General features: G+C 45.8%; 1 protein-coding gene across 1 annotated transcript in view; it reads left to right on the top strand.

Annotated features, from left to right (window-relative positions):
* The window catches only part of SH2D4B (SH2 domain containing 4B), a 110,833-nt gene extending 85,585 nt beyond the window's left edge, over positions 1-25,248 (top strand). Inside the window, exons 7-8 of the mRNA XM_066622111.1 lie at positions 17,604-17,824; positions 25,156-25,248. Coding sequence (XP_066478208.1) covers positions 17,604-17,824; positions 25,156-25,248 — 314 coding nt within the window. The remainder of the gene's footprint in view (positions 1-17,603; positions 17,825-25,155) is intronic.
* The last annotated feature ends 1,237 nt before the right edge of the window (positions 25,249-26,485 follow it).

Here is a 26,485-nt window from a genome sequence, read left to right on the forward strand (position 1 = left end):
CGGGGAGAGGCGGGAGACAGGCATTGCAGGGTGGGGAAGAGGGTGCGTGGAGGGTGGTCCTGGGGGCAGATGGGCGGGGAGCGGGAGGCGGGGCTGGGACCCAGAGGTGGTGCAAGTCCAAGGAGACCCATTGGGGCTGTGGTGCTTACCCGGGGGACAAGGGGAACAGTTTCTCTTTGCATCCAGCTCAGCCACTTCAGGCCCCAGTCTTGCACAGGGTACAGCACAGGATTGTGCTGCACCTGAAAACAGGTGGAAACACATTTTGAAAATTGCCAAAAATGCACATTTCGGAAATTCACTGATAATGGGTGAATAGATGCATTTTGCAAGTTTGCCAAAACCCTGCATTTCGGAAACTTGCTGAAATTGTGTGAAAACCTGCTTTTCAGAATCTTGCCCAAAACGGGCAAAAACCCACATTTTGGAAACTTGCCGGAAATGGGTGAAAACCTGCATTTGGGAAACTTTGCAGAAAATGCACTTTTAGGAAACCTGCCGAAAGTGAGTGAAAAGCCACGTTTCGAAACTTGCTGAAAGTGGGCAAAAACTTGCGTCGCAGAAACTCACCTAAAGCGGGAAAAAGTTGTTTTTGGAAACAAGCCAAAAGTGTGTAAAATGCCTCGGAAACTTGCTGAAAGCAGGTGAAAAGTCGCATTTCGGGAATTCGCTGAAAGTGGGAAGTGCCTTCCATGTGCCTCTGGGAGGCCTTCTGAAGGGTGGGAAAGCCACTCATGGCCTTCCTGTGCCTCAGAAAGCCTCCTGATCAATATCCAGAAAGCACTTCCTGGTTTTTGGAAAACAGAAAATGCCTTCCAGATGCTAATGGGAGGTCCTGGAGTCCCTCCAGACACAGGCTCAGCATCTGCATTGAGTCAAATCTGCTGGCCCAGAACCCATGAATAAGGAGGGCCCGCTGTATCACTGTTTGTGGTAAGCCTGCAAAACACCTCAGCTGCTGTTTTAGCATACAGGTCCAACCCTTTTATACACGGATTTTTTATACACAGATTTTTTTATACACGGATTTGACTCAACACGAACGGCCCCTGCAAATGAGAAGGAATGTGCTGATTACCGGAGAAGGGAAAAAATGCAGCCCTTTAAAATCACAGTTTAAAAAACTGCTTTTTACTGTTGCAGAGAGACAGTCATACAAGTCATACAATCCACAGATTTTTCTATCTCAAAGCTGATGAGAAGGGCCCTTTAAATTAAAGGAAAACAGTCGTTTAATAATGCCAGAGAGGGCAACCAGCTGACAATCCATCAATCATTCTCTCTGCAGCCTTCTCTCCTCCCTTCCCCCTGAGCAGTGAAAGAAGGTTAAATGGCAAGAGGTTATCATCCTCTCCATCTATCCTCCTTACTGGGCCTCCTGGTGAAGGGAGGGATTGAAGCCTAAGCTCCTGGAGAGAGACTGATTGTCTCTGTGTGCATTACAAAGGTCAGCAAGGCTGTTTTTAAATCACAGGAGCAAAGAAACTTTGTTCTTTAAATTGATTTGCTATAGTGCATTTTTTGCCATCCAGTGAGTTCTTGGAATGGAACCCTCGTGAATAATGAGTCTCAACCTGTATACCTCAGCTGCAAAAGGGATTGTTTCTTCAGGGTGTTCTTACTCAAGAAGCTCTCCCTGAGACCCTACTCTGCAAGATCCTGAATAATTTCAGCTGTGTACTCAATCAATCAATCAATCAATCAATCAATCAATCAATCAATGGAGACTGTTTTCTTAGGAGAAGGCAGTTTCTGGGTATGATTTACGTAGGAAACTATACAGAAGCACTGGAAAAAAACTACATGTTCACTCCCAGTGGTTTGCATTTGAGGTGTATGAAAGCAGTTTGCATTTTTCTGAAGGCATTTCTTTTGGTTTGGAGGCCAGGTTACTACAATGCAACTTTGGGGGTGGTGTGCAAACACATAGCAACATAGCTGAGCAGAGCTGGATGTGGCTTCCTAGAAGAAATGAGAGACCTACCAACGGGGTAATGCAGGAGCCCACATGAGAAATGATGAGCGTAACAATATATGCGTGGGTTGATAAATTCAGAAGTGTGAAAGAAAGCGCTGTGTTTCCTGAATTTTGGGTTCGGCCAAGCAAGTGATATAATGAAATAAATTACTGGTTTGAGCTCTTTGTTTAGATGCTTTTGGCATTTTGTGTGAAGTGAAAGGGGAGACAGAAGAGAGGGGAAAGGAAGCCAACAGCATAGTTCAAAGAGGCAGTAATTTGCAGCTCCACGGTACAAGCCGTGTGCTCTGACAAGTAATACAGCAGCCTACCTTTCTTGTGCAGCGCAGCTTGTTAGTGAACACAGAGGAAATATTTTGACAGCACTTTGAAAGAGGCTTACAGTACTTGATAGCAGAGATACAGTAAGAGTTCAAGGAAACAATGAGGGTATTAACCACGAGTCACAACAGTGGGCGTCGCATAGCTAATTTGCAGGAAAGCTGTTAGGAAATCCATTCCTTAGCTACAGAATTCATTCTCAAAGAGACTCTGGCACTCAATCCTGACTTAATTTCAATATCATTTGGGCAGATAACTCCCTCCAGACTTCTTAAAAAACCAGAACTGCATGAAATGCTTGAAACATCAGGCATGGAGTGGATACAGTGCTAGGCCAACAAATGACAACTGTCTTCAGGTGGAACTAGATGTCACAGGGCTGCTGCCAAACATAGTAGCCCATCAAGGCCCCCCCCCCAGCTAATGTTTAGTCTGACTTCCCTTTATTGTTTCTCCAGTCCACATCACTGGTTGCTACTGCCGGAGTGAGAAAATCATGGTGGAAACAGCACTGGATTTGGTGGTGGCCTTTTGTCAAGCTCCATTACTGGTTCCACCTTTGGGGACAGTGCTTGCTTCCATCCTAGCCCTTTTCTCTTGAATTGTTCACTTTTTAGCAGAACATCAAGATGGCGTCATCCTCAGCATGTTGCACTCTAGTGTTTTGTGAGTTGTAGAGATTTGTGTGGCTGGTGTGGGCCAAATCCTATCCAGCTTTCCAGGGCTGATGCAGCCACAATGTAGGGCCAAGGTAAGGGAATAAATGTTCCCTTATCTTGAGGATGCCTCCTCCACCTTGATGCAACGCATGCCCCATAACTGCCCTCTCCAGCACAAGATGCCCTATAGGCCCGGCTATATCAACACTGGAAAATTGGATAGGAATGGGCTTTGTGTGCGTGTTTGTAGTAAACTGTAATTGCAGCACCAGTCTGCCAAATAGTTCAGGATGCATTCAGTGCCATCTTGTCTATATCCAAGCCTGCCTTGAAGAGATTATTTTCCCCAAGCTGTTCCATGCCTCTAGTCAGAGCTGCAACATCCTTTCCCTTCTGCACTTATTCTCTTCCTCCAGCAAGCTTGCCCACCTTTGATACACCATACCGCATTGTTTTCCATCTTCTCCAATCTATTTTCATACCTCTTAACATTTTCTACTTTGATAACAATGTCATGCAGGCCATGCAGCTTCCCAAATTGTACAGGGTGACCCCCCAAAAACAGAACCCATAAAAATTTTATTAAATCCTACAAAGTTCCAGTAAATTTCAAAATGTCTTTTCCTTGGTTGACCAAGACATATTGGGGAAGATTGTTCCAATATTTCATGCACAAAGTCAACTTGTATACCCTGAAAGAAAAAAGAAGAAAAATTAAAATTAACAGTTTTATTCAAAGATTTGTGAGTTCTGTTTTTTTGGCGGGGTCACCCTGTATTAAGTGAATAGGAGAAAGATTTGGAGTGAGGGAGAGTTTGTGTGTCTTGAGACAGGAATAAAACTTACGGCCCAGTCCTAATCAACTTTCCAGCATTAATGCAGCCCCAAGGTCAGGGAACAAATGTTCCCTTACCTTGAGGAGGCCTTCATAACTGACCCCCCCCCCCCCACAGGATGCAGCACAATCCCCATTTGCACAGCTGCATCAGTGTTGGAAATTTGGATAGGATTGGGCCCTCCGTCTGCAAACTGCCTAGCAGCCCGTTCTAATACTGGGCATATGTTGACAGACCTCGTGATCTGTTAGTGTAAGCTGCGTTCTGGCTGCGCAGAAGCTGCGCCACTGCTGTGTGCTTTGGAGTTACCAGTGCAAACAGCCAGAGGCCCCTCACGCATACCAGTGGCTCTCAGATGCCGTGCCAGAGCAGGTAAACTGGCAGTAGGGGCAGTTTGGGGGAGAACAAGGAGAGAAGTGGGCTGAACGGGGGCTTGGGGATGGGAGTGGAGGAGCTTAGCAGCAGCAGCGCACACCAAGATCCTATTTCCCTTTTTTTGGCCTGATACTCCCCTGAGGCTCCTTGGACTTACGCCAGTTAAATAGCTGGCGTAGGCCCAGGTCCAAGGAGACCCATCGGAGGCCAGGCCGTCTACTAGGAGATAAGTAAAAAATATTTTTATGTATCTCTCCTGGGCAATCTGGCTGCCCGCCTGACCATAGCATGCGGTGTGCGCTCTGTCAGCAGCGCTGCGTACTCTGGGCCAGTAGGTGATAGGATTGGGCCAACATGGTCAATGTCAGTGCCTCTTCACCTTAAGGGCTTCTGCGCTCTTGTGGGGCAGGTTGCCCACACTCAGCCTCAATAACCCACCACCAGTGCTTGCAATTTAATACACCAGAGTTCTCTCTTGAGCAACCTTTTGCCAGAATGAGAACACACACACACACATTCAAAGCAGAAAGTTTATTAAAGAAAGTTCAGTTATATCTTACTCAGGTAACCAATGCTCTTCCTGCTTAGGGCAGGAGAGAGATGGAAAATGGTTCCTGGGTTCAGTACACATTCAGCAAAGAAAATAATAAAGCTAACTTGGTCTACACTACACTACTTTGAACAACTTGAAGTCTAACTACCAAACACTGTTTTACCTTGGCAGGTGAATATTCATTCCAGCAGCACTCCGTGTGGCAGATGCCAGGCTCAATGGCAAAGAATAGATTTTCTCAGCATACAGTTATAGGAAATTTGCATGGGACCCACGAGGTGTCAAGGGCCAATCACTTAATCGGAAATATGCTGAGTCATGTCGAGTTGTTGTCCAATCATAATTCATGACATGTCCACCTTGTCTCCTTCTCCTCAAGCTGATCTCTTGCACCTGTGCTACATTCCTTCTTTCCCATTATCTATCTTTCAAGGTCCCTGCTGGCACCTCTACCTTCCAGGCCGTTCAGCATTTGAAAATCAAGTTAACTCTTATGTCTATTGCTCTGCCTGCTTTGCCATTTGAGTTCTAAAACTTGTTCTCAATATTTCTTTGTTCTTAAATGACCCATACTTATAACACCCATTACCGGTTTCCTGGATGTCCTTGGTATTTCTCAAATCCAACTCAACCTTTCATTGTTTTCAGGTCATTCCAGCAGCACAACAAGCCACTTGTTACCCAAGATTCCTGCTGTAACATGCCACTGTGCAATCTTACTGCTAAACAGTATGTGGTGATATGAAATATCCCAAAATATACCACAACACCCTGACAGTCAATATTTTATTACTGTTTTATTGCTGTTTATTTATAGATTTGCAGAAGAAACACATTTGTACACAGATACTTAGTCCTTGCCAGGAAAGTGAAGGCCAGACTGGAAATGTGTCTGCTTGCAGGACTGATGACAAGAGGATCGATCAATTGGCTATGAAGGCCTTACTTTTTATTTAACTATGTAATCACCACCACCCCTATTCATATGCAGTTAAATGCCCCACATCTGAATGGAGACTTGTTTACTCCCTAAATTTGAACATTGTTTTCACAGTTGCAAAGTTCAAATGGCACCTACAGGCAGGGACCTGTTGAGACCAGAGATATGGTACCTTGTAATCCTAGACTTCTCAGAGGGACTTCTAAGTTTGGGAAAAACAATTTTTTTCAATAGAAAGGTTTTGCACCTCCAACAGACCCCATGACTGAACTCACTCAAGGAGGCATACTGACAAACCAATTTCTCTCCAACCTAGTTACCTGACCCTCAACTGGGTGGGAAAAGCAAAGGTAGAACCCAGTAGGAGTTCTTAACTAACAAAAGAGGAGTGATTGAGTCACTCCACCTAGAATCCTATTGGGACTCTATGGGGTGAAAATCTATAAAAACCCTTGGCTTCAGAATCTCGTGTTGTTCATTTTCCCTTCATCCATTGCCCCCTGCCTTAGTGTTGGACTGTGGAACTTTATCTTGCTGGTGCTGTTTTAAGCCACACACAACCCTCTAGTAGCCATCCAAGAACCATCACTCCAGCCAGCACCAAAGATTGATAACACCTTCAACCCCTTTCCTTTCTGGCTTCTTTCCTCTTGTCTAACTGAATCTACTGAGCCTTGAATGGGCTAATCACCTAACGTTGTGTGTCACTTTCTCTCTCTCTCTCTCTCTCAGTGACCATTCTGGGAGGCCCCCCGTGCTGCCATAGCCCCTACAATACAATGCCCTTAAGTCTCGCAGAATAAGAAACACTAAACATTGGCGCACATTGCAGCCTCACCAAAGACCAACCAAACCTCTGCTATCCTTTATCATTGTCTCATGTTAGTCACATTGACTGCATGCTTTGTGTTGATTGCCTTCTTGTCCTTTTACAGGTGATGTGTGGTGTGTCCTCTCTTTTTTCCTCCTTCCCTTCCCTCCAAACCCACAGTGCTCTCTCCTGGGTTCCACTGGGAAGCCCATCTAATCGTCCTATGTCCCTTCTCCCTCACTACAGTTCCCCCTTTCTTGCTGTGCCCCTTCTTTTCCTACAGAGTTCCTCTCTCCTCATTTCTCCTCCTTCAAACCATTTTCCCCAGGGATGTACAGTGCATTCATCTTAGCCATAGAGCCCCTTGTCAAATATAAGGTGTGAGGGAGCCAGATAAATTAGGCCCCGGTTTTGAGTTCCCTTTGGAACTAAATACAGTAAATCCTTCTTTTCACCCTTGCCTGCATTTTCTTTCCCTGCTGAATTATACAGCAGTGCCATTGGTCACTACACAGGACCCCTGCACATGATTGTTTTTCCTGTTACATTAAAAAAACAAAACACTGCTAGTAACACACTCTTCTAGCAATTGCCCACATGTACCATGGGAATTCTCCTTCATCCTTCACACCCTTGAACTTACAGCAAATGTTTCAGTGCCCCTTTTTACCTTATAAATTCCATGTCCTGAGAAGATTTGATTTGTTTCACTTTTTATTCCTGCTGAAGAATCCTTGTTGCTTGTTTCCAGACACAAACAGGAAGCTGCTTTTGCTACCAGCAGTACAAGCATGTCTGGTGCTATTTCTTGCTAGTGGCTCTGTGATTTCCATCTGCAGTACCAGCAGATGGTGCATCCTTTGAGCAGTTCCGTTTCCAGCACCAGATGTCTTGATTTACTTTGTCTTTGGCTGCTGGGGAAGCTCAGGCAGGTCTGAATTGGTGTTTGGAATCAGCAAAGGCCTGGATGTGAGCAAACAAGCTGAAATGAAATCTGGACAAGACAGATATTCTCCTGATGTGGAGACCTGCTGGGGTGGTTTCAGTGTGTCAGCCTGTTTTTAGCTAGGTTCCGCTATGTAGCTTGGGAATGCTCCTGGACCAGGCCTTAACCCTGTGTTGTTTATGCTCAGCTTACAGCACAGTTCTGTGCATATCAATTCAGAAGTAAGTCCTGTCGAATTCAGTGGGACTTGCATCCAGGTAAATGTGCCCAGGAACTCAGCCTAAGACTCATGCAGCCTCTGTGCCTGTTCCTGTCTGAATCAGATCTTGTAATGGTTAGTTACCTTGTGTATAGATTACTGCAGAGGTTTTCAAACTTTGAGGGAGCTTTACTCCCTCAGTAAGTTCTTGCAGGGGAGGGGCTAGGGCAGTGATGCAATCCCCCGGATCCCCCAGATCATGTTGCTAAGGGGAGCGAGGGGGGTGTGTGCTTTGCACTCACATAATGTAGGCAGGACTGCAGCAGGCTGCAGGAGGTGCAGGGAGCCCTGGGCAGCCCTGCACAGTGCTCCCCAAGGCTTGGAACGTTTGCCAAAAGCGGGTGCAAAGCACCTCCTGCAAAACGGAAGTGCTCTGTGCCCGCTTTTAGTGAATGTTGCAAGCCTTGGGGAGCTCTGCGCAGGGCTCCCCGCACCTCCTTCAGCCTGCTGCAGCCCTGCCTTCTTGAAGTAAGTGCAAAGCACCCCCCTCGCCCCCCTTAGCGATGCGATCCTGGGGATTGCGTCGCTGCCTCCCTTCCCTTCCCCCACCCCTTAAAGGAACGGGGGAAGTGTTACACGGACTGGTGGGTCGCAACCCACCAGTTTGAGAACCACTGGATTACTGCAATGTTCTTTTCATACAACTGCTCATGAACAATTTGGAAACTTCAGAGCGTACAAAGTGCAGCTGTGCAGTGGCTAACAAGGACCCAATGATATGATGATATAACAGTGCTGCAAATGCAGCTGCATTGGTTACCAGTATGTTTCTGGGTGTGATTCAAGGTGCTGTTTATGATCTTTAATGCCTTCCACAGCCTAATAAAATTTATCTTGGGGACCACCAATCCTGATATGAGTCTGCCTGTCCTGTCCTGTATGATCTTTTAGCGCAGTGTTCTTCAACCTTGGGGTCAGAACCCTAATGAAGCCTCGATTGTGGGGTTGCAGCAACGTACAGGAATGAAAAAGGTTGAAGACCACTGAGCACCACCAGGTAAAGGGGGGGGGGAGGCATCTGATATACCCCTTCAGGTGCCAGGAGATTGTGTCCCAGTTCCGCTCAGATTCTTAGCAATTGTTCTAAAATAGCTTCCACTAGTGCCAGGCTTCACGGTCACTTTTTTTGTTCTAATAAGAATATTTGGGTAAGGTGAACAGTGCTTGGAGGGCATTAAAGTGCAGAAGTGGGTGATAATGGGGGTGGGGGTAGGCAGATAGGATACTGGGAGGGGGCAAGATGGTCTCTGCGGTCCCCAGCCTCATTATTTATTTATTTATTTGGTTGGTTGGTGTCATGAAAAATATTGAAAACCACTGTTCTAGCTCATTGGTTCCAAGCCTGTGGATCTTGACCCCCAAGACAAGTCGATTTTCAGGAGGTTGTGGAGAGATTGGTGCTACCATCTTGAAAAGCTGGGGACCACCATCTTGGAAGTGTCTTTTGAAGAACCACCTTGACAGGCAGAGCATTAGAACGTGATTAGTGAGAACGTGAGATGGGGAGAGGGACAGTGAGAGCCTGAGCATTAGCTGTTGTTTTTGGAGCGATCCTTTGTGATCATTTGGTGGCAAATATGCTTTCTTTACTATCTTTATGAAAGATATTGTTCTCCCTGACCTGCTGGGGCCCCTTTGCAAACTAGTTTTGCAAAACTTGGCAGTTGGGAACAGTGGGAATTTCTGGCTAGGGAAGAGGCTTCCCTATTCTACTTGATGCTTCTGGCTGCAGAGGAAACTAGCCTTGCCTTGAGCTTGTCTTATGGTCAAGATACATGTGCATGTGGTGAAGTCTCTCCCCAGTCTCTCTCTGAGGGCACAATCCTAACCAGGTCTACTCAGAAGTAAGCCCTATTTAGTTCAATGGGGCTTACTCTCAGGAAAGTGTGGTTAGGATTGCAGCCTGAATGGGCAAGTCATGACTTCCCTGTGCATGCCTAGGTGAGTCTCAGCGTATGGGAAAGAGGAATATAAATACTCTAAAGGCTATCTACAGTCTGGCTTTACCAACTTGATCAGCAATGGCATAGAGAAGCCACAGTGTGTTCTGTGCAATGTTGTTCTCAGTGCCGAATCAATCACTGAACTCAAAACTCAAAGGTCACTTAGAGACAAAGCGTTCAGAACATTTTAAAAGGATTTGGAGTTCTTTCGACTTTCAAAAGGTGTGATTTATTATCAACAATGACTTCATTTCCTGTTTAATGCTATTGCTTACTGCCCTGCCAGTAGTCTGTCACTCCCTGTCACTTCCTGTTTTCCTGCTCAATGACGTTACTTCTGGCCCTAGGTCTTAGGGGAGTCCCAACAAGTTGCTGTACCTAAAAGGTTGGGCACTGCTCTTCTAGCAGGACTCTAGCAGTTCCTGCCTTCCTTGAAGATGTGGTTGATGGTGACTCACAAGAGGGCCTTCTTCATGGTGGCTCTCACCATGTGGCACTCCTTAGTCCAGAAGATGCAACAGACCCCTTCAGTGCCAGTCTTTTGGAGGTGGATAAAGACCCACCTTTTCTGACACATTTTTGCCCATCAGCACTGATACTGCCTGCTGGTATAGCTTTCTTTTCATTTGTTGTGTGATTTAATTTAGGATTTTTGCTGCTATTAGTTTTTGGATTTTAGTCTTGTATTTTAATTGATATTTTTTGTTTATTTGTGATTTTGAGTTGTTTGATTCTAAGTCATCTTGGATCATATGAGAAAGACAGGATACAATTTTGAAATGAAATGTAGAATTTTTTTTCCAGATAAGAATTCTTTCTTGGATGGCTCTGCACAAAGTTAGAACAATTTAATTTTATTACATGAGTCCAGTCAATAACCATGGTGGTCAACACTGGTTAAACTTAGCCTTAGACCAGTGGTTGTCAAACTGGGGCGTTGTGTCACCCCAGCCTGAGGGCTCTGGGCTCTGCCTCCTTAAGGGGTGGGTAGTGGGGAAGGCAGGGACGCAATCCCCTGCGCCTCTGATCAGGGCTCAGGGATGCGCTTCCACTCACCCCCACCTGCAGCAGCCTCCTGGGGGTTGGAGGAGCCTGGCGCCAGCCTCAGCAAGGTTCTCCACGCAGCACAGACCCCTGCAGAACGCGATTGCAACCACTTCCAGTTTTGCAATCAAGAAACAGGAAGTGGTCGCGATTGTGTTCTGCATGGAGAGCCTTGTGGAGGCTGGCGCTGGGCTCCTCCGACCCCCGGGAGGCTGCTGCAGGTGGAGGTGAGTGGAAGTGCGCTCCTGCGCCCCTCCACAGCAGCGCAATGCTGGGCATTGCATTGCTGTCTACCCCATGCCCCTTAAGCAAAGACTTACAGGCTCTCAAACTCTCCCAGAGAGTTGAGAACCACTGCTTTAAACTCAGTTCCCCAGTGGAGATCTTCTTCACAGGATTTTTGGGAGAGCATAAAATAGGCTAGAAACCATTTTAAACATTAGAAGTTTTGATATAATTTAGAACTGACAATAGTAATAATGATGTTGCTACTATAGATACACACTTTATCTGTTCTTAGAAGGTGCTGATCTAACAATCCTTTGGGACAAATCTGTAAATACTGACAAAACTTGAGACTATAATGAGCAAACATTGTATTTTGTCCACAAAAATAAGTACAAGCAACAATAATAGATACAGCAGTGCCTCTGACACATTAAGTGGAAACAAACAGAAAGCAGGCGAAGTGAGCTGACACCTTCTGATGCGTTTTGATTTTTGTGTTGAAATGTGTATGTTCAGGGAAGAAGAACCTCAAGTCAAACAGATTGGCAAATCACACACAAATCAAAAGTGTTAGTCTACTGTTCAACCAAGCCCTGAATACTATTCATTGCTCAGGCACAGCTGTGCAAAAGCCTCCAGAATGTGTTTGGATTTAGATCTGGGCAGCAAAGGAACTGGCTAGTCCAATCTTAGTCAAAGCTTCCATACAGTCCCTTGATATCTAATGTGTGGGAGTCATTACTGAAAATTCAAGTGTTCTATGAAAAAGACACATAGCCCAATCCTAACCTGCCTGGAGGCAGGCAGACCAACAGGCCTGCGCTGCATCCAGAATAGGGCTGGGGCTGACTGTGGCGCAGCTGAGGGAAAGGGGAATTAATTCCCGTTACCCTGAGTAATGTTGCAACCTGCTCACCGCCTGCCCTCACCTGCCCCGGAATGTTCCCAGAACGCCCTCCCCAAACATCGCGGTGATTTGCCACACTCCTGAGCTGGTGTAAGAGACTTATGCCGGCCCAGGGCAGTGCAATCTTAGAATTGCGCTCACAGTTAAAGACAAGACAGGAAACCGGCACTTACTGGCCTTGCGCTTCCTAGATAGCACCAATCCCATTGGCTACAATAGCTGTCAGTCATGCAAAGCCAAAGAATGCTGTAACAAATCTGTATTGAAGAAAGCAGCATTATGGGAGGTATCACTAAACTGTTTAATAGTGAAAATGAAATGAAAAAGGCTGCTTTGGCTTAGACCATACTCATCCTACTTTTTTAAACAAGTTGCACATACAACAACAACAACAACAACAACAGTATTTATATACCGCTTTTCAACTAAATGTTCACAAAGCGGTTTACAGAGAAAAATCAAATAACTAAATGGCTCCCTGTCCCAAAAGGGCTCACAATCTAAAAAGATGCAAAAAGAATACCAGCAGACAGCCACTAAAACAGACAGTGCTGGGGTGAGGTGGGCCAGTTACTCTCCCCCTGCTAAAAAAAGGAGCACCCACTTGAAAAAGTGCCTCTTACCCAATTAGCAGTCCTGTGTGTATTTTTTAAAATGAACACAGCAAAAATGGTTATAAGAAATCTGTGGGAGCGATATGAGGGGAAATGTCAGTTCTCCCGATCTCCACAATTAACATAATATCCGAAATAAGCCAAGAAAAGCATCAATGATTCAGGAGTTTCAGGGGAGAAGGAGGGAAAGCCAAGTTACTTGACTTGAGTTCAAACCCTTTCAAATGTTCAAGCAGGGTTTTCTCACATATGTTGTTGTTGATTTTTCAATAACCCTCCTGAAGTGAGCAGCAATACTTGGGTGAGTTTTCCCCCACCTCTATTTGCTTCTTGTTGTCATGAGAACAGTACAGTTTTGTTCTGTTCTTTTTCAAAACAGGGAGGCTGAGAGTTTCTCTGGTGCTAATTAATACACGGTAGGCAAATGAATGGTAGATACTAAGTTTAAAAAAAGAGGTGTGAAGGCAGAAAGTAGGAAATGTAGATAGGTATTCTGCAGATAGTATCTGGAGAGCAAAAACAAACAAAAAAATTAAAAGAGTAAGCAGCTGCCCAAGAATTCAATACCACATTTGGGGGACTAACCAGGATTAAAACAAATAAGAGTGTCACTCTATGTATAAATTCTTACCTATCCCCAGGGTCGTGCTGCTACTGGGGTCAGAAGGGGGGTTTACTTAAGTAAGTGAGCAACGGCCTCGGGGGGGAATGTGGGGAGCCCCACAGACGCCACTGTAGGACTCCCCAAGACTCCAAATTGTGATTGGAACCCACTTCTGGTTTTGTGATCGCAAACTGGAAGTGGGTTCCGATGGCAATTTTTAGCATTTTAGAGGCTTGGTGAGCCCTGCAGAGCCATCCATGGGGCTACCCACACCCCTCGGAGGCCAATGCTCAATTATGTAAGTAAACCCCCTTCTGTCCCCGGCAGTGGCGCAGTGCTGGGGATTGTGTCACTGTCATCCCCTTCCCCTGCAAAGACTTACCATGAGTCAGATTTTGGGAACCACTGAACTATAATGATGTGCCTGACACAGAATGAGCCCAGTGATCCATTTAGTCCAGTATTGTCTATTCTGAAGGGTGGCGACTCTACAAGGTCTCAGGCAAAGATCTTACCTGAGTTAGTAAATTGCATACGGAGGGGCAGATTGAATGAATCCCCACCTACATACAATTAGGCAACTTTTACCCAGCTTGGCGGGGGGGGGGGGAGAACATGTGTACAGTACTAATTTTCCTAACCATATGGAATGGGGGCTGGTCAGACATTTGAAGTAGCAACAAATTAAATGGTTTGCCATAGCCAATGGGATTACACAGAAAGGTGGACAAAAAAGGCCAAAGACTGTGAGGACAAAAGTTGTGCAGGATTAAACAGCCAGAGAAACAAAGGGCTACTGAACAGTTCTGAAAGTATTTTTTTTTCTGTAATTCATTTGCTATGTGAATGTGCTTCTTTTGAAGCAATTATCAGCATTATTTATTTCATTATTTAAAAATAACAATATTTATTGCTCACCTTTCTTTCTGACAACAGGCCTCCAAGGTGCTGACAGGAAAGGAAATAAAAACATGCTATGCCTAATACCTTTTTTAAAATTAAAGGTTGTGGTGACTGATAATGGTTTGGGAGATACTTATGTAAAATGTCCTTGCACCAGTCTTAGATGCTCCTGGTACTGCTGCTTTGAACTGTTGCTCTTTCAAGGTTCTGCAGTCACCATGGGAGCAATAGTTCCTCCTGTGGAAGTGCGCGACCTAGCAACCAGGGCAACGTAACACCAGATGAGTTCTGTCCCACCACCACCTCGTGGGCAAGGGAGATGGCATAGGGAATTATTCACAAAGGATTCCTTCAAGGAGGACACAGCATGGCCAGGCCTGCTGTGCCTTAAGCAGGAACAGAGTTAAAGTCCTGGTCCTTAAGCTAAGAAGAAGAAGACCAGAAGGACCTGGAGAAAAAGGGAAGGAAACATGAAGCACAGTTATAGTTCTGTTCCAGAAGTCAGGCCTTCCAGCCTTGATAATGGTAGGTTCCATGCAGGATTTGGATGATTATGACTTGACACAGCAAAACGCAAGGGCAGTGGTTCTCAGCCTGGGGTGTTGCGATGCCCCAGCCTGAGGGCCCTGGACTCTTCCCCCTTAAGGGACAGGGGTGGGGGAAAAGCAGCGGTGTAATCCCCAGGATTGCATCCATGGAGGGGTGTGTGCAGGGACTGGCATGTACTTACCAGTCCCTGCAGCAGCCTCCCAGGGGTTGCGGGGAGCTCTGCACGACCCTCCACAGGGCTCCCCATGCTCCAGAAATTGAAACGATTGCAAACCGGAGGTGGAGTGGGATCGCTCCGCTTTCACTTCCTACAGCTCAGGGAGCCCTGTGGAGGGTTGTGCAGGGCTTCCTGCACCCCTGGGAGGCTGCTGCAGGGACTGGTGAGTACATACCAGCCCCTGCGCCCCCATTAGTGACGCGATCCTGGGGATTGCATCGCTGTCTTCCCCCTGCCTGCACCCCTTAAGGGGGCAGAGTCCAGGGCTACACAATACACAAAAGAAAAGGGTCACTTATAACATTAATCTCATCCAAACCAATCTCACCTAGGAGTCTGTGGCTCCTGACTTTTATTGATGACAATAACTGTAAAACATTTGCTGGACATCTTATAAGCAACCCATGGTTTTTTTTACAAGCAAGCCATGGGGGAATGCCATATCTATGTCCTTCCCCCACCTGGCAACTGGAAGCATGATGAGGAACAAGCGGAGACAGTAGATGGGCCTGCAGCATCGCCACACTTCATGACCAGGATGACCTTCTTAGAAACAGGCCCTAGGGTAGCCAAGGGAGTTCAGCTTCCATGTGCCTACACAGAAGTGGCCAGCTTCTGTGAGCAGAGAGGAAGCCAGATAAGATAGCACTTGTGTGGGTGAGAAGGAAATATGCTCGATTTCAAAATCATCAGCAAGCTGCAGAGCACGCAGAATTGTTGAGACGGAGCACACCGAATTGTTAAACAATAAAAAGTCTTGCCAGAGTGATTTTTGCAGCCTCAGAGACAAGCATGCGCATGCACACGTACAGAGATATAAGACTAAGGGAACAATCCTAACCCCTTGTCAGTGCTTTCCAGCACTGGCATAGCAGTGCCAATGGGACGTGTGCTGCATCCTGCAGTTGGGTGTCACTCACAGAGGCCTCCTCAGAGTAAGGGAATGTTTGTTCCCTTACCTCAGAGCTGCACTGCCCTTATGTCAGTACTGGAAAGGGGTTAGGATTGCACCCATAGGGAGTTTTTATCAGGCCTGACTGTTGCCACAGAAGTGATGGCATTTTCAACCTCAGGGCAGGACTCAAGAGATGGAAGGAGAGAGACTCCAAGCCTGAGTTGCAAGTTTCTTTTATACTTATCTTGCCCAAGACCTCCACCTTCCCTTTCTACTGTTGGCTTTTGTCCCATTGGGGTGACTCAGTGGGTAGAGAGAGGAGTTTCCCAAAAGGTAGGGGCTGATCCTCACACTGGTTAATTTTTGGGTCAAGATTTACCTGTATAAATGGCCTTGCTTTCTTCTGAATCTCCCCTGTGTGCCTAACTGTAAAATTTCAGCAACCTCCCCCAAGCTCTTATCAGGTTGCTTTAGCCTAGTACACAAGAAGTTTGCAAGCACGACTTCAGTAGAACAGAATTTCTAAAGAGAAATGGCAGGGCTCTGGCTAAGAAAGCCTACACCCTGCTGGGGTCCTGACAGCTCTGGGTTTCACAGTAACAGATATATACGCAACACAATGTGTACATAAAAATGAAGAAAGAATGGTGCTTACTTAGTTTTTGTTTTTTAGGTAACATAAACATTTAAAGTATTAGCTATGTAGCAGAGAAGTATAATTTAGAGCATGAGAAAAACTTCAGTCTTCTCTTAATGTTACAGTACCCCCCCCCTTTTCCATTTTCCCCATGAGCCTACCGTATGAGACAACTGCTTCAGGTACACTACTGTTATTTCTGGACTATCATTGCTAGCCTTCTCTACCCACCACTTTGAAGGCCTGTTTCTAGCAAATACAGTCAGCTGTTCTCTTTGAAGTCACTCAAGAGTTAAATTGTGTAATATTGGCACCAGCCCTCAGTATAATGGAGTTGAACTATATGGCTATTAAGGCCATTTGTGTGATTTTTACAGTTGTTTGACATTTGCCCTGTATGGATAGCATTGCATGCTATTTTAACACAGTTTGCCTGATCGACAAGTATACGCCCCCTAATGAGAGCAGCGCCATTAGAGAACTGGAAGGTTATCAAGAAGAATGCCAGCCATTAAAAGACTCCCACCCACAGCTTTCTGTGAATTGATGGCACAACTCTGGCCAATGCAACACTCTTAGCAGAGAACAAACAGGCCTAATCCGTCTGTGCTCTCTAGCAGAGGTAACAACCATTGGTAAAAGGAAACACTGAAAAAACACTGGTAGTTTTTTTGTTTGCATATCTACAGAGGGTAATCCCAAGTACCTAAGAGGCAGAGACTCGAATGCTTACCTTAACAAACAGAGAGCTTATTTCTAGTCCAATCCTTCTTGGCACATGGCACATTGTATTAGGTACTAACGATACAGCTTCACACAATTTGTCACATGGGGGTTCTAAAGCAGTCTGTTCCAGCCTGCCTTGCAAATACTCCACCACCCGATTTATGCACATCTAAATAGTTCCTGCGCACTTGTGGAATGAATTAATAATTGGTAGACCCTTCGCAATTCTGTATTTACATGCCTTGATGAAAGCTGGCGGTTATACATCTCTGCAGATGGAAAATGCCAGGCCTAAGATGGTACTAGTGCACAGGGATGGGTGGCTTGCCCCACAGTTGTCCCTACAGTGAGGGAGATCTTCTTCACTTGCTACTGCCTCCTGATTCCTCCATTGCTCTGCACCCTCCTTCTCCAACCTGTGCATCCTTTGAAGGGCCACAGAGCTGTACAGTCACATCTTGCCCCCGGTGCATCTTTGCCCCAGCCATCCCCACTTCCAGTGGAGTCAGGTCAAGCAGAGCAGTGTCACATGGTCATCAAGGCAGTGGGGTGAAGTACCACCTGCCATACTGTGAAGTACCACAAGTGGTATTGGTAGAACTTCCCCGTTCTGGGAACCACTCAATACTTGACACTGGTTTTGCTTTGTTTGGAGCAGGAATAATCAGTCGCCAGGAAGCAGAAGGGCTGCTGCTGAACAAATCGGAGGGAGCGTTCCTGGTACGGGTCAGCGAGAAGATCTGGGGCTATGCCCTGTCCTATCGCCATCAAAGTGGTTTCAAACATTTTCTGGTGGATGCCTCTGGAGATTACTACAGCTTCTTAGGGGTGGATCCCAACCGGCATGCAACACTCACGGACCTTATTGATTTCCACAAGGTATTACGTGTGATGTGGAGATTAATAATTGAACTTGAGAGATGAATAACTCATTGAGGGGTTATGTAATTGGAAATGAGACCACCAGAAAGAAAAGTAATAGTATGTCCACGCATTATAATGTAAAAAACTTGTTTTTATAGAGGCTCGGCATCAGGTGGCTTCTGTCACAATTAAAAATCCCAGTTCTTATTCCAGTTAAAAGATACACATGACTCAGATATTATAGGACTTGCCACCTTGCAAGCCCATCACTGGACATAGACCTTTATGTAGCTCAATGAAATAAGAGAAAATAAGCCACACCTATGTCCACCTGTTCCCATTTTCATCCCTCACCTGGTATGGGGCACACTGGGAGTCCTGCTTGCCAGCAGAGATACAGGAGGTGCAGGAAAAGAATGTCAGCAGCCACTGTGGTCTTATCTCTCACTTCATCAGAAGACATTAAGAGGCTGCTGTTATGAAGCACCTGTGCTGGGGGAGAAGCTGACATTTTCCCAAGAAGCCACCGTGTGCCCTTTGAGGAGTTATGTCGCTCTTTAAAATGGGTGTACATTGAAAGCACACACCTGATCCAGATGCTCTACTGCATCTATGAACACATGGAATTGCTTTATTCATAGACCATTGCTTCATATTGACCAATTCTTTCCAGTCGAACTGGAGTGGCTCTCCAAGTCTTCAAGCTAAAGTTTAGTCTTCCCTGCTACCTGAGTTGCTGGGAACTGGGGATATTATGCGTGCAAAGCGTAGCCCATTAAACTGTTGAAGTCTAGTGGTGACTAGCTAGGCAGGCAGGCAGGGTGAAAGAAATTTTGGCAGCAATCCTATGCACACTTATGACCCATAGGACTTAAGTCCCTATCCTTAGTAATAGGTAGTAAGTCCCATTGAACTCATTGAGACTTACTTCTGAGTAGACATGCATAGGATCTGGCTGTTTGTCTCCTCTGAGAAATTTCCCCTCATGGGATAGATTAGGCAGGAAAGCGCTCAGTTATTTGCAATGCTTAGAGAGATGTTTTCCATCGGAACTAGTGCTTCTACAAGAAAAAGATGGAAAATAGAATATGCAGAGCATAGTCAATGCCTTGTATCCAAAATCTTAAAATTCTGCACCAGGAAAGGCTGAATTCTTCAACCTATATAAACTGTGTCAGTTTCAAGTTAATTTGTGCAATTTCAAGAGCTGTAGTTGACCACACAGGTTCATACTCACATTTGCAATCAAAGGGACTAGAAACTTGCAGCTTGAAGGCTGAGATACTCTTATTCCTCTGCCCAAAAAACACATTTTGCATTTCTGCAAATCATAGCATACGCTGATCTAGTTATTGTTAGAGATCCATTAGAGATCCAGCTGCAGAGCTCTGTAGATTTCAGAGATGGCTACCATTTGCAGAGATGGGAAAAACCTCAGCTGCTGCTTTATTCTCCAAAGGAGAAGCTTAAACTCAAAGCTTTATATTTCTCATATTCCCTCCTTGCTCATCATAGGCAATAAGAGCAGAAGAAAAGCTCATCCATCTAGGGACGAAGCACAGAGACACCTGTCAGAAGCAAAACGTCCATTAGTCTCTGACATTCAAAATAAAATAGATTGGGATGTCCCCTGATGAGGAAAATCAATGACTTCAGCTATGTCAAGCTTGTTAGAGGACTTGCTTTGCCCCTGAAGTGGGCAGGTAAGTTCTCGCTTAATTGTCTGGTCAAAAGGGAAACAGATTTAACAGTGTCATCTTGGGATTCTGCTCCTTCCTTATATCCCCAGCCACTGACTCCAGTCCTTTTCCATCTGAGTGCATTGCAATAACAGAAAAAAGTCAGAGCGAGCTCTGGTAATAGCAGAAGACTGCTGTAGTTACAGGCACCAACCAGTCTAGCTTCTGTTATTAAATCCGCTTTTTAGAAAAAGTTTCAAACACAGTTCATGTGAATTTAGTTGTAGAAAACACTACAGACAGCTGCCCCAATCCAATGAGGCAATTTACAGGGACAGATGTAGTTTTTGTATGTGGATCCTTCCCACCACCCCAGTTGGGCTTTATGCGTGCAAAAGGCTGCAGTGCATCTGCTGAATCAGGCCTGTGTTTTTCCTGCTGAACAGTGTCATCACTATCAACACTTCAAGAGGTAACCCTAGGCCCATAGCCTTGCCCCATAACTACAGTCAACATTTCCTTGGAGTGAAGAAATGGCTATTAGAATTGGTTTGACTATGGTGTAGAGCAGTGTTTCTCAAAGTGTGCTCCTAAGAGCTCTGAGGCTCCCCGAAACCCCTTTAGGGGTTCCATGAGCACACCATAAGTGGCACCCACCTGCCCTCTGCCTGGTTTGTGCCAGCACTCTCTTAGACTCACCAGTGGGGCTCACCCGAGACTCCTTTTAGGATTGTAATCGTCTCCAAAGATTGAAAAGTTTGAGATCTGCTGACATAGAACGTGCCCCAGCTCTGTGGTTATCACTCAGGGAGTTTTAGGGCTGCAGTAAGTCCTTGCAGGGGAGCGGGGAAGGCAGTGGGGGTGAGGGGAAGGCAGCGACACTTACTTACCAGTTCCTACTGCGGCCTCCTGGGTGTGGGGAGCCCTGTGTGACCCTCCACAGGGCTCCCCAAAGCTTAGAAAGTGAAAGCAGAGCAATCGCGCCCTGCCTCAGCAAGACCGGAAGTGGAGCACAGTCGCTCCACTTTTACCTTCTGAAGACTGGGGAGTCCTGTGGAGGGTCGTGCAGGGCTTTCCGCACCCCATGGGAAGCTGCCACAGGGACTAGTAAGTAAATGCCAGTCCCTGCAGCCCCCTTAGCAACGTGATCCTGGGGATTGCATTGCTGCCTTCCCCCTGCCCCCTCCCCGTAAGGGGCAGAGGCCAGGGCCCTGAGGCTGGGACATCAAAACGCCCTAGTTTGAAAAGCCCTGCCCTTGTTCCTTTAAGTCGGTTTCAAAATGCCTTTTAAATACAGTCAATCCTCTCTGCCCACAGATTTGCTTATTCACGGGGAGCAGGATTGCCACTTACCTTGCTATATTTGTGGTCTGTTCACAGCTATTCATGGTATTCTTAAAGTCTCCATGCCATCCGCAGGCATCCTGAAGCTATTCGTTGTGCCATTTCAAGACCATTTTCAAGGTCTCTATACTATTCGTGGGCAGCAGTTTAAAGCTGTCTGCGCCATTTTGAAGGTCTCAGCTGCATTCAGAATGCCAATAGAAACCTTCGGAATGCAGCAGCGGCTCTCAGAACACAATGGCACCCACAAATAGTGCGGGTAACTTTTAAATGGCCACGGGAAGCTTCAAAATGGCATGGATACCTTCACAATGCCAGCAGAGACTTCAGAAACTATCCTATGCCATTTTGAAGTTTATCATGGCCCATGCTATTTGCAGGTGCCATTTTCAGGGTTTCTGCTAGAATTCTGAGGGTCTCCACTGACTTTCTGAGGGTCTCAACTGCTGGCAGGGTAATTACCCCTCCCTGTAATCCCATAGGATCATGACTCCCTACCCACTATCCATGGGGGTTTCCAGGAACCTAACCCCAGTGGGTAACAAGAATTTACTGACGCTGTAGATAGTATTTGGATCTGAATCTGGATCTGCACATGATCACTGGTTTTCCCACAGACTATACCATGCTTACAGTGGTCCTATGTGTGCCTACTCAGAAGTAGACACACAGTGAGTTCAATGGAACTTGGTCCCAGATCAGTGTGTTCAGGATCTCAGCCTTAGACCTCTGATTCTCAGAATGGAAAATCAGAATCTTTTGGGAGTGGAGGAGAGTTGCTAAGGACGAGGATCAGTGGGAATAATGCTGATGATTCTTCTGCCAGTGGCTCCTATCAGAGTCATTCCACTTCCATGCCACTCTGCTGACACAAATATACTGAAGGGTAGCTGTCCATTCTGAGTTGTTAAAGGTTGTTCATATTGCAGCATCTCTGCAAGAGGCTGTCTTCTTTTTCAATTCAATTTGTTTTTTAAGAAGATAGGGCATATGAGACAGCAAAAAATCAGCAACCAGTGCAATTTAAAAAGAAAAGACAGGGTAGAATAAATTGCTTTATAGAAATATGTTGCACATACTGCTGTTTCGCTTGACATACTCTGAAAACTCTGTAGGATAATATGGGTCTTTAGACCCATTTCCTACTCAGTTTTTCTGAATGGAGTCTTTGACTTGAGTAAGTATCTGTGCTTACTTTGTGTTTCCAATAAACTGATAGGTCAGAGTTCAATCCTGTGGTTGGCGGCACAGAGCCATGCCGCCGACCACAGTCGCAAACGTGCCGTAAGGCACATTTATGGGGCTCACCGCTGGGCTTCTGCCCATGCTAGCCCAGCACCGGCTGATTCTGGGCTAGCACGGGGTGGTCATTCAGCTTCCGCGGCTCGGCTGTCTTCTGGACCGCAGAGCAGCGGAATGGGAGGCGGGGTGTGGATGGGGGTGGGGAGGAGGCGTTCCAGGGAGGGGGGAGGATGGCTGGAGAGAGGGCAGAGGGAGGCATGCCAGGGGGTGGGTGGGAGGCGTGCCGGGGGGTGGGCAGGAGGAGCATAAGTGCCAGATCCTGTGCTCCGCAGAATCCAGGGCACTCGTGGAGGGCTGCGCGCCCTCCACGAGCATAAAGTGAGTAGCCCCATTGTGAGGCTGCTTTCCTTACTCAGGGGAAGGGGATGAATGCAGGATTTGGCAGCAGCCCTTCTCGGTGCTGCCAAGCCTGGCTGCTCCGGGCAGCTCAGGATTGGGCTGCCTGTGGTCTAATTTAGTATAAGGTAGCTTCATTTGTTCACTATGGGCATGCGTGTTCATCAGCTTTACTAGATTTGCCGCTGCATGATCTGCCACATGAGATGCTCATAGACCCATAGTGCAAGCTTGGAGTCAAACATATAATCCAGACTGCAATTGTTCAACTTGCTATCGTGATTGTTGCACCAGAATGGCAATGTCCAATACACTGTGAATATACTTAGAGCAAAATCCAGATGAGTTCTTGGGACCAGCGCAAGTCCCTTGCGCTATCCTGGCTGTGACACCTCAGGAGTCGGGAGGCCAAGTGCTGCTGTGCCAGCAGAATGGTGAGTTTGTGCCCACTGAGTCAAGCCAGTGCAAGGGTCTTGAGGGTGGGGGAAGGGCATTCTGGGGGCGTTCTGGAGCGGGGAAGGGTGGGTGTCAGGCCAGTGGGAGGACTGAGCCCGGGAGGGGGGTGGAGCCAGGATCTGGCACATGCTGCATCCTAACACCCCTCCCTGGTGGCCCAGCCTTACACCGGGCCGATCGGATATGCACCACCTCTTTAGATGGCGCAGATCCTAGTAGCCCCATGGGGCAGCTGCCGCACGGCATGGGGTAAGGGGAATGCGTTCCCCTTATTCTCAGTTGCGCTGCAACCCAGCCCAGCCCTTCTCTGGATGCAGCGCAGGCTAGTTGGCTTGCCTGCTCCAGGGCATGTTAGGACTGAGCTGTTAGAACCTTTCCTCTTTTTACGTAGAATCTATAGAGACATGAAGTCTCTTAAGTAACCTTTGGCAAAGCTTGATATCTCCTGACATAGGATACCCTCTTTCTCCATGAAAATCGATAAGGGTATTACTGTTGATTTCAATAGGTCATACCCTTTGCCTTATAACTCTTGTTTTTTTCTGATCTCTGATTTTGCTTTGGTGAATATTCTTTTTAAAAATCCCAAATAGAAGGGGAAAAAAACCCCAACTTTTTCATTTCCCTTGAGGAATCTTCCTATGCCTTGCCAGACATGGCAAGAAATCATTTCTTCAATGAATAATGGCTTGGAAGCTAAGGCTGGAGAAACTAGACCCATTTTTTAAATGTTTCAAATGATTGCTGTTTATGTACCAGCACCAGATGATCTCGACACAAATGATTCAATGACAAACATGCAGCAGGCAACAGAACTTACATAAAAAAGGGTGAGGAGCTGGCAGAGGAAAAGAAGCTGCTACGCAAGACAATGATGAATGGAAATAAGATAATTTGATACATTTATGTGTAATTAATACCACATGGAGAAAAGTAAGGCTATTTCCTAGTGCACAGTCATGCTTCCCAGATGAATAGGAAGTAAACAATTGCAAGCGTATGTACGAGGAATAGCAAATCTCTTTACACTGGCGTGTGCCTGCTTGGATGATTAGCCATTCTCCCCACCCACACACCATGTTTATTTGTTTACTGCCAAAGGAATGGAAATTTGATTCACATATTAAGAGCTGCCTGATCAGTAGTTCCAAATTATGTATCTTTCCAGCATTGGACTGTACACTTTCAAACTGCAGATGAGGGATCCTCCATGCACTTAAAGTTTCCTGTTAGCCTTCTCTGTGACATGCTAGTTTTCTGTGTGCAGGGAAATTTTCTATGCAGGAGTGCATTCTAACACTTGTCCCGTCTCTTCGAAGCAGTGCAGTCCAGTAACAGATACAGTATACCAGCCTATTGATCACATAGTTCAGCTGTCGTCTGGATGTTCATGTGGGTGTTCATTCCATACAGATAATCTTGTCTGATTTATTAGCGGGCAGGACAATTAATTATGAAGATCTACATTCCAAATATATTTATGGAAAAGCATGCTTATATCTCCCCCATCCTTCCTCTGAGTTTAATTTCAACTGTCAAAGCTCCTTACAGCGTGAACCTCAATGTCTTTACTCAGGAGTAAGTCTGCAGAACACTCCTATATATGTCTACTCATAAGTAAGTCTCACCGAATTCAATGGAGCCCAATCTTGGAGCACTATCATATCCTTTCCTTGCACTTGCTGGTGTAGCCATGCTGAAAACAGGCACGTTGTCTCCAACTGGGGGGGGGGGGGCGGGGAGCTGATCAGGAGGCTTCAGAGGGGAAAGTGATTTCCCTTTACTCCTCCATAAGCCTTTCACTTCTTGGACCTGCACCAGCTCTGTATCTGGCACAAGTCTGAGGAGAGACAAGGGGGGGGGGGAGACTTGCAAAAGTGGAGATAGGATCCATCACAAATCATTGCTGCCAAATCCACCTCTCCTGCAGCCTCCCCACCACTGTTCCTCCCCACACCATGCCCTGTTGTGCCCGCTTCCCGCCCACACCCTGCCCCTGGTGCAGGCATGACCTTTTCCGGTGGGTGTGGCAGAGTCTGTCAGCAGTGGTGGAGCACTGCTGCCTCTTGGGAAATGACTGCCAACAGAACACTGTGTGCCCAATCCATAATAGGATTGGGCTGTCAGATAGTGTATGTAGCATTGTGTGTGTAAGATTGGACTTTGTCATATTCCTCATCAACATGGTCACTGTTCATAGTGCTGATATCATTTATTTTGTCTTTCTAGGAGGAAATAATCACATCCTCTGGCGGAGAATTGCTACTGGAACCTTGCAGACAGACGAAGAATCCCCCTGACTATAGTCCATTATTTGAATGACTGACTTTGCTTGTAAATTAAGGCTGCAGCAAATATTTCTGGAGAACAGAAATAATTGGTCAGACAACTCCATTTTGAGACCTGAAATATCAATTGACATCAGCTAAATCATCATCGTTAAGAAGTTTTAGGGAGTTTTCCAGTTTTTAATTTGCAGGCATTGTTTATATCATTAGGAATGCAAAGGTGGAAGAATAATTCAAGATACAGATAAAACACCACTGATGATCAAAAACCAATTTTTAAGTTTTTAATTGATTTGCAGTAATACCAATAGCAGAGGAGATGGTTGATGATGGTGGCATTTAGGTAGCATGTAGTGAATTTTGATATTCTCAAAATTATAGTATTTGGAAGATAGATTTATATGGATGTAAAATACATAGATTTGCGGTACAAAAACATAGAAATAGGTGCTTTTTGGGTTTCAAAGGACATATAATGGCAGTGGACCCATTTTTTAAAATCTGGGTGTACCCCGATCATTTATTTTGTGTGTGTGCACATGTGTCCATGTATGCGACATACACGTGTGTGTGGAATGGTGATATGGTCTGATTTTCTGATTTTTAGAGCAAAAATGTGGATGGGTGAGGAGAACTGAACTCACCCTGCAACCACCACTTGCCTGCCTACCGCTTTTTCTCCCACTCATGTTCTCTTGGCTGAGGAAACAGGTACATGGGGTAACAGATTACCCAGATTTAAGTCATGGGCAGCGGGAGAGACATACTCCTCATGTATGTGCTCCTTTTGCTTAAAAAAATCAGGCCATCACACTCCTTCCGTGCTTTGTTTGAGATGGGGCAGGCTCAGATTTAAGCAAATGTATCTGCTGCTATAATGGGTAGTTTGAATGCATGTGACTGAGGAGAGGCGTATTGAAGTTTAGGCTCTACAGTTCTTTAATAGCACAGTGTGCCTGCTGTTTTAACCTTCCTTTCCATTGCTGGAAGTGGCGTGCTTACACTGCTTGCTCCACTCTCCCATTATGCAGAGGGATTTCCTTAACATGGGACTTAGACATCCTTAACAGTATGCAGGATTAAATCCTTAAATAGAAAAACTTACCTGTTGTCATCTGGCAAATATTGAAAGATGTACAAACATAACAAGCTGAAAGTTGCACTCATTACCAACTTTTTATAAGGGACAATAAACACTTCTGAAACACTGACACACTCAATATTTTTGTTTTTATTTTCTTATAGCTGGGAAATCTTTCTCCCACACACTT

Source organism: Tiliqua scincoides, chromosome 3, assembly GCF_035046505.1.
Source record: "Tiliqua scincoides isolate rTilSci1 chromosome 3, rTilSci1.hap2, whole genome shotgun sequence".
Taxonomy (NCBI): domain Eukaryota; kingdom Metazoa; phylum Chordata; class Lepidosauria; order Squamata; family Scincidae; genus Tiliqua; species Tiliqua scincoides.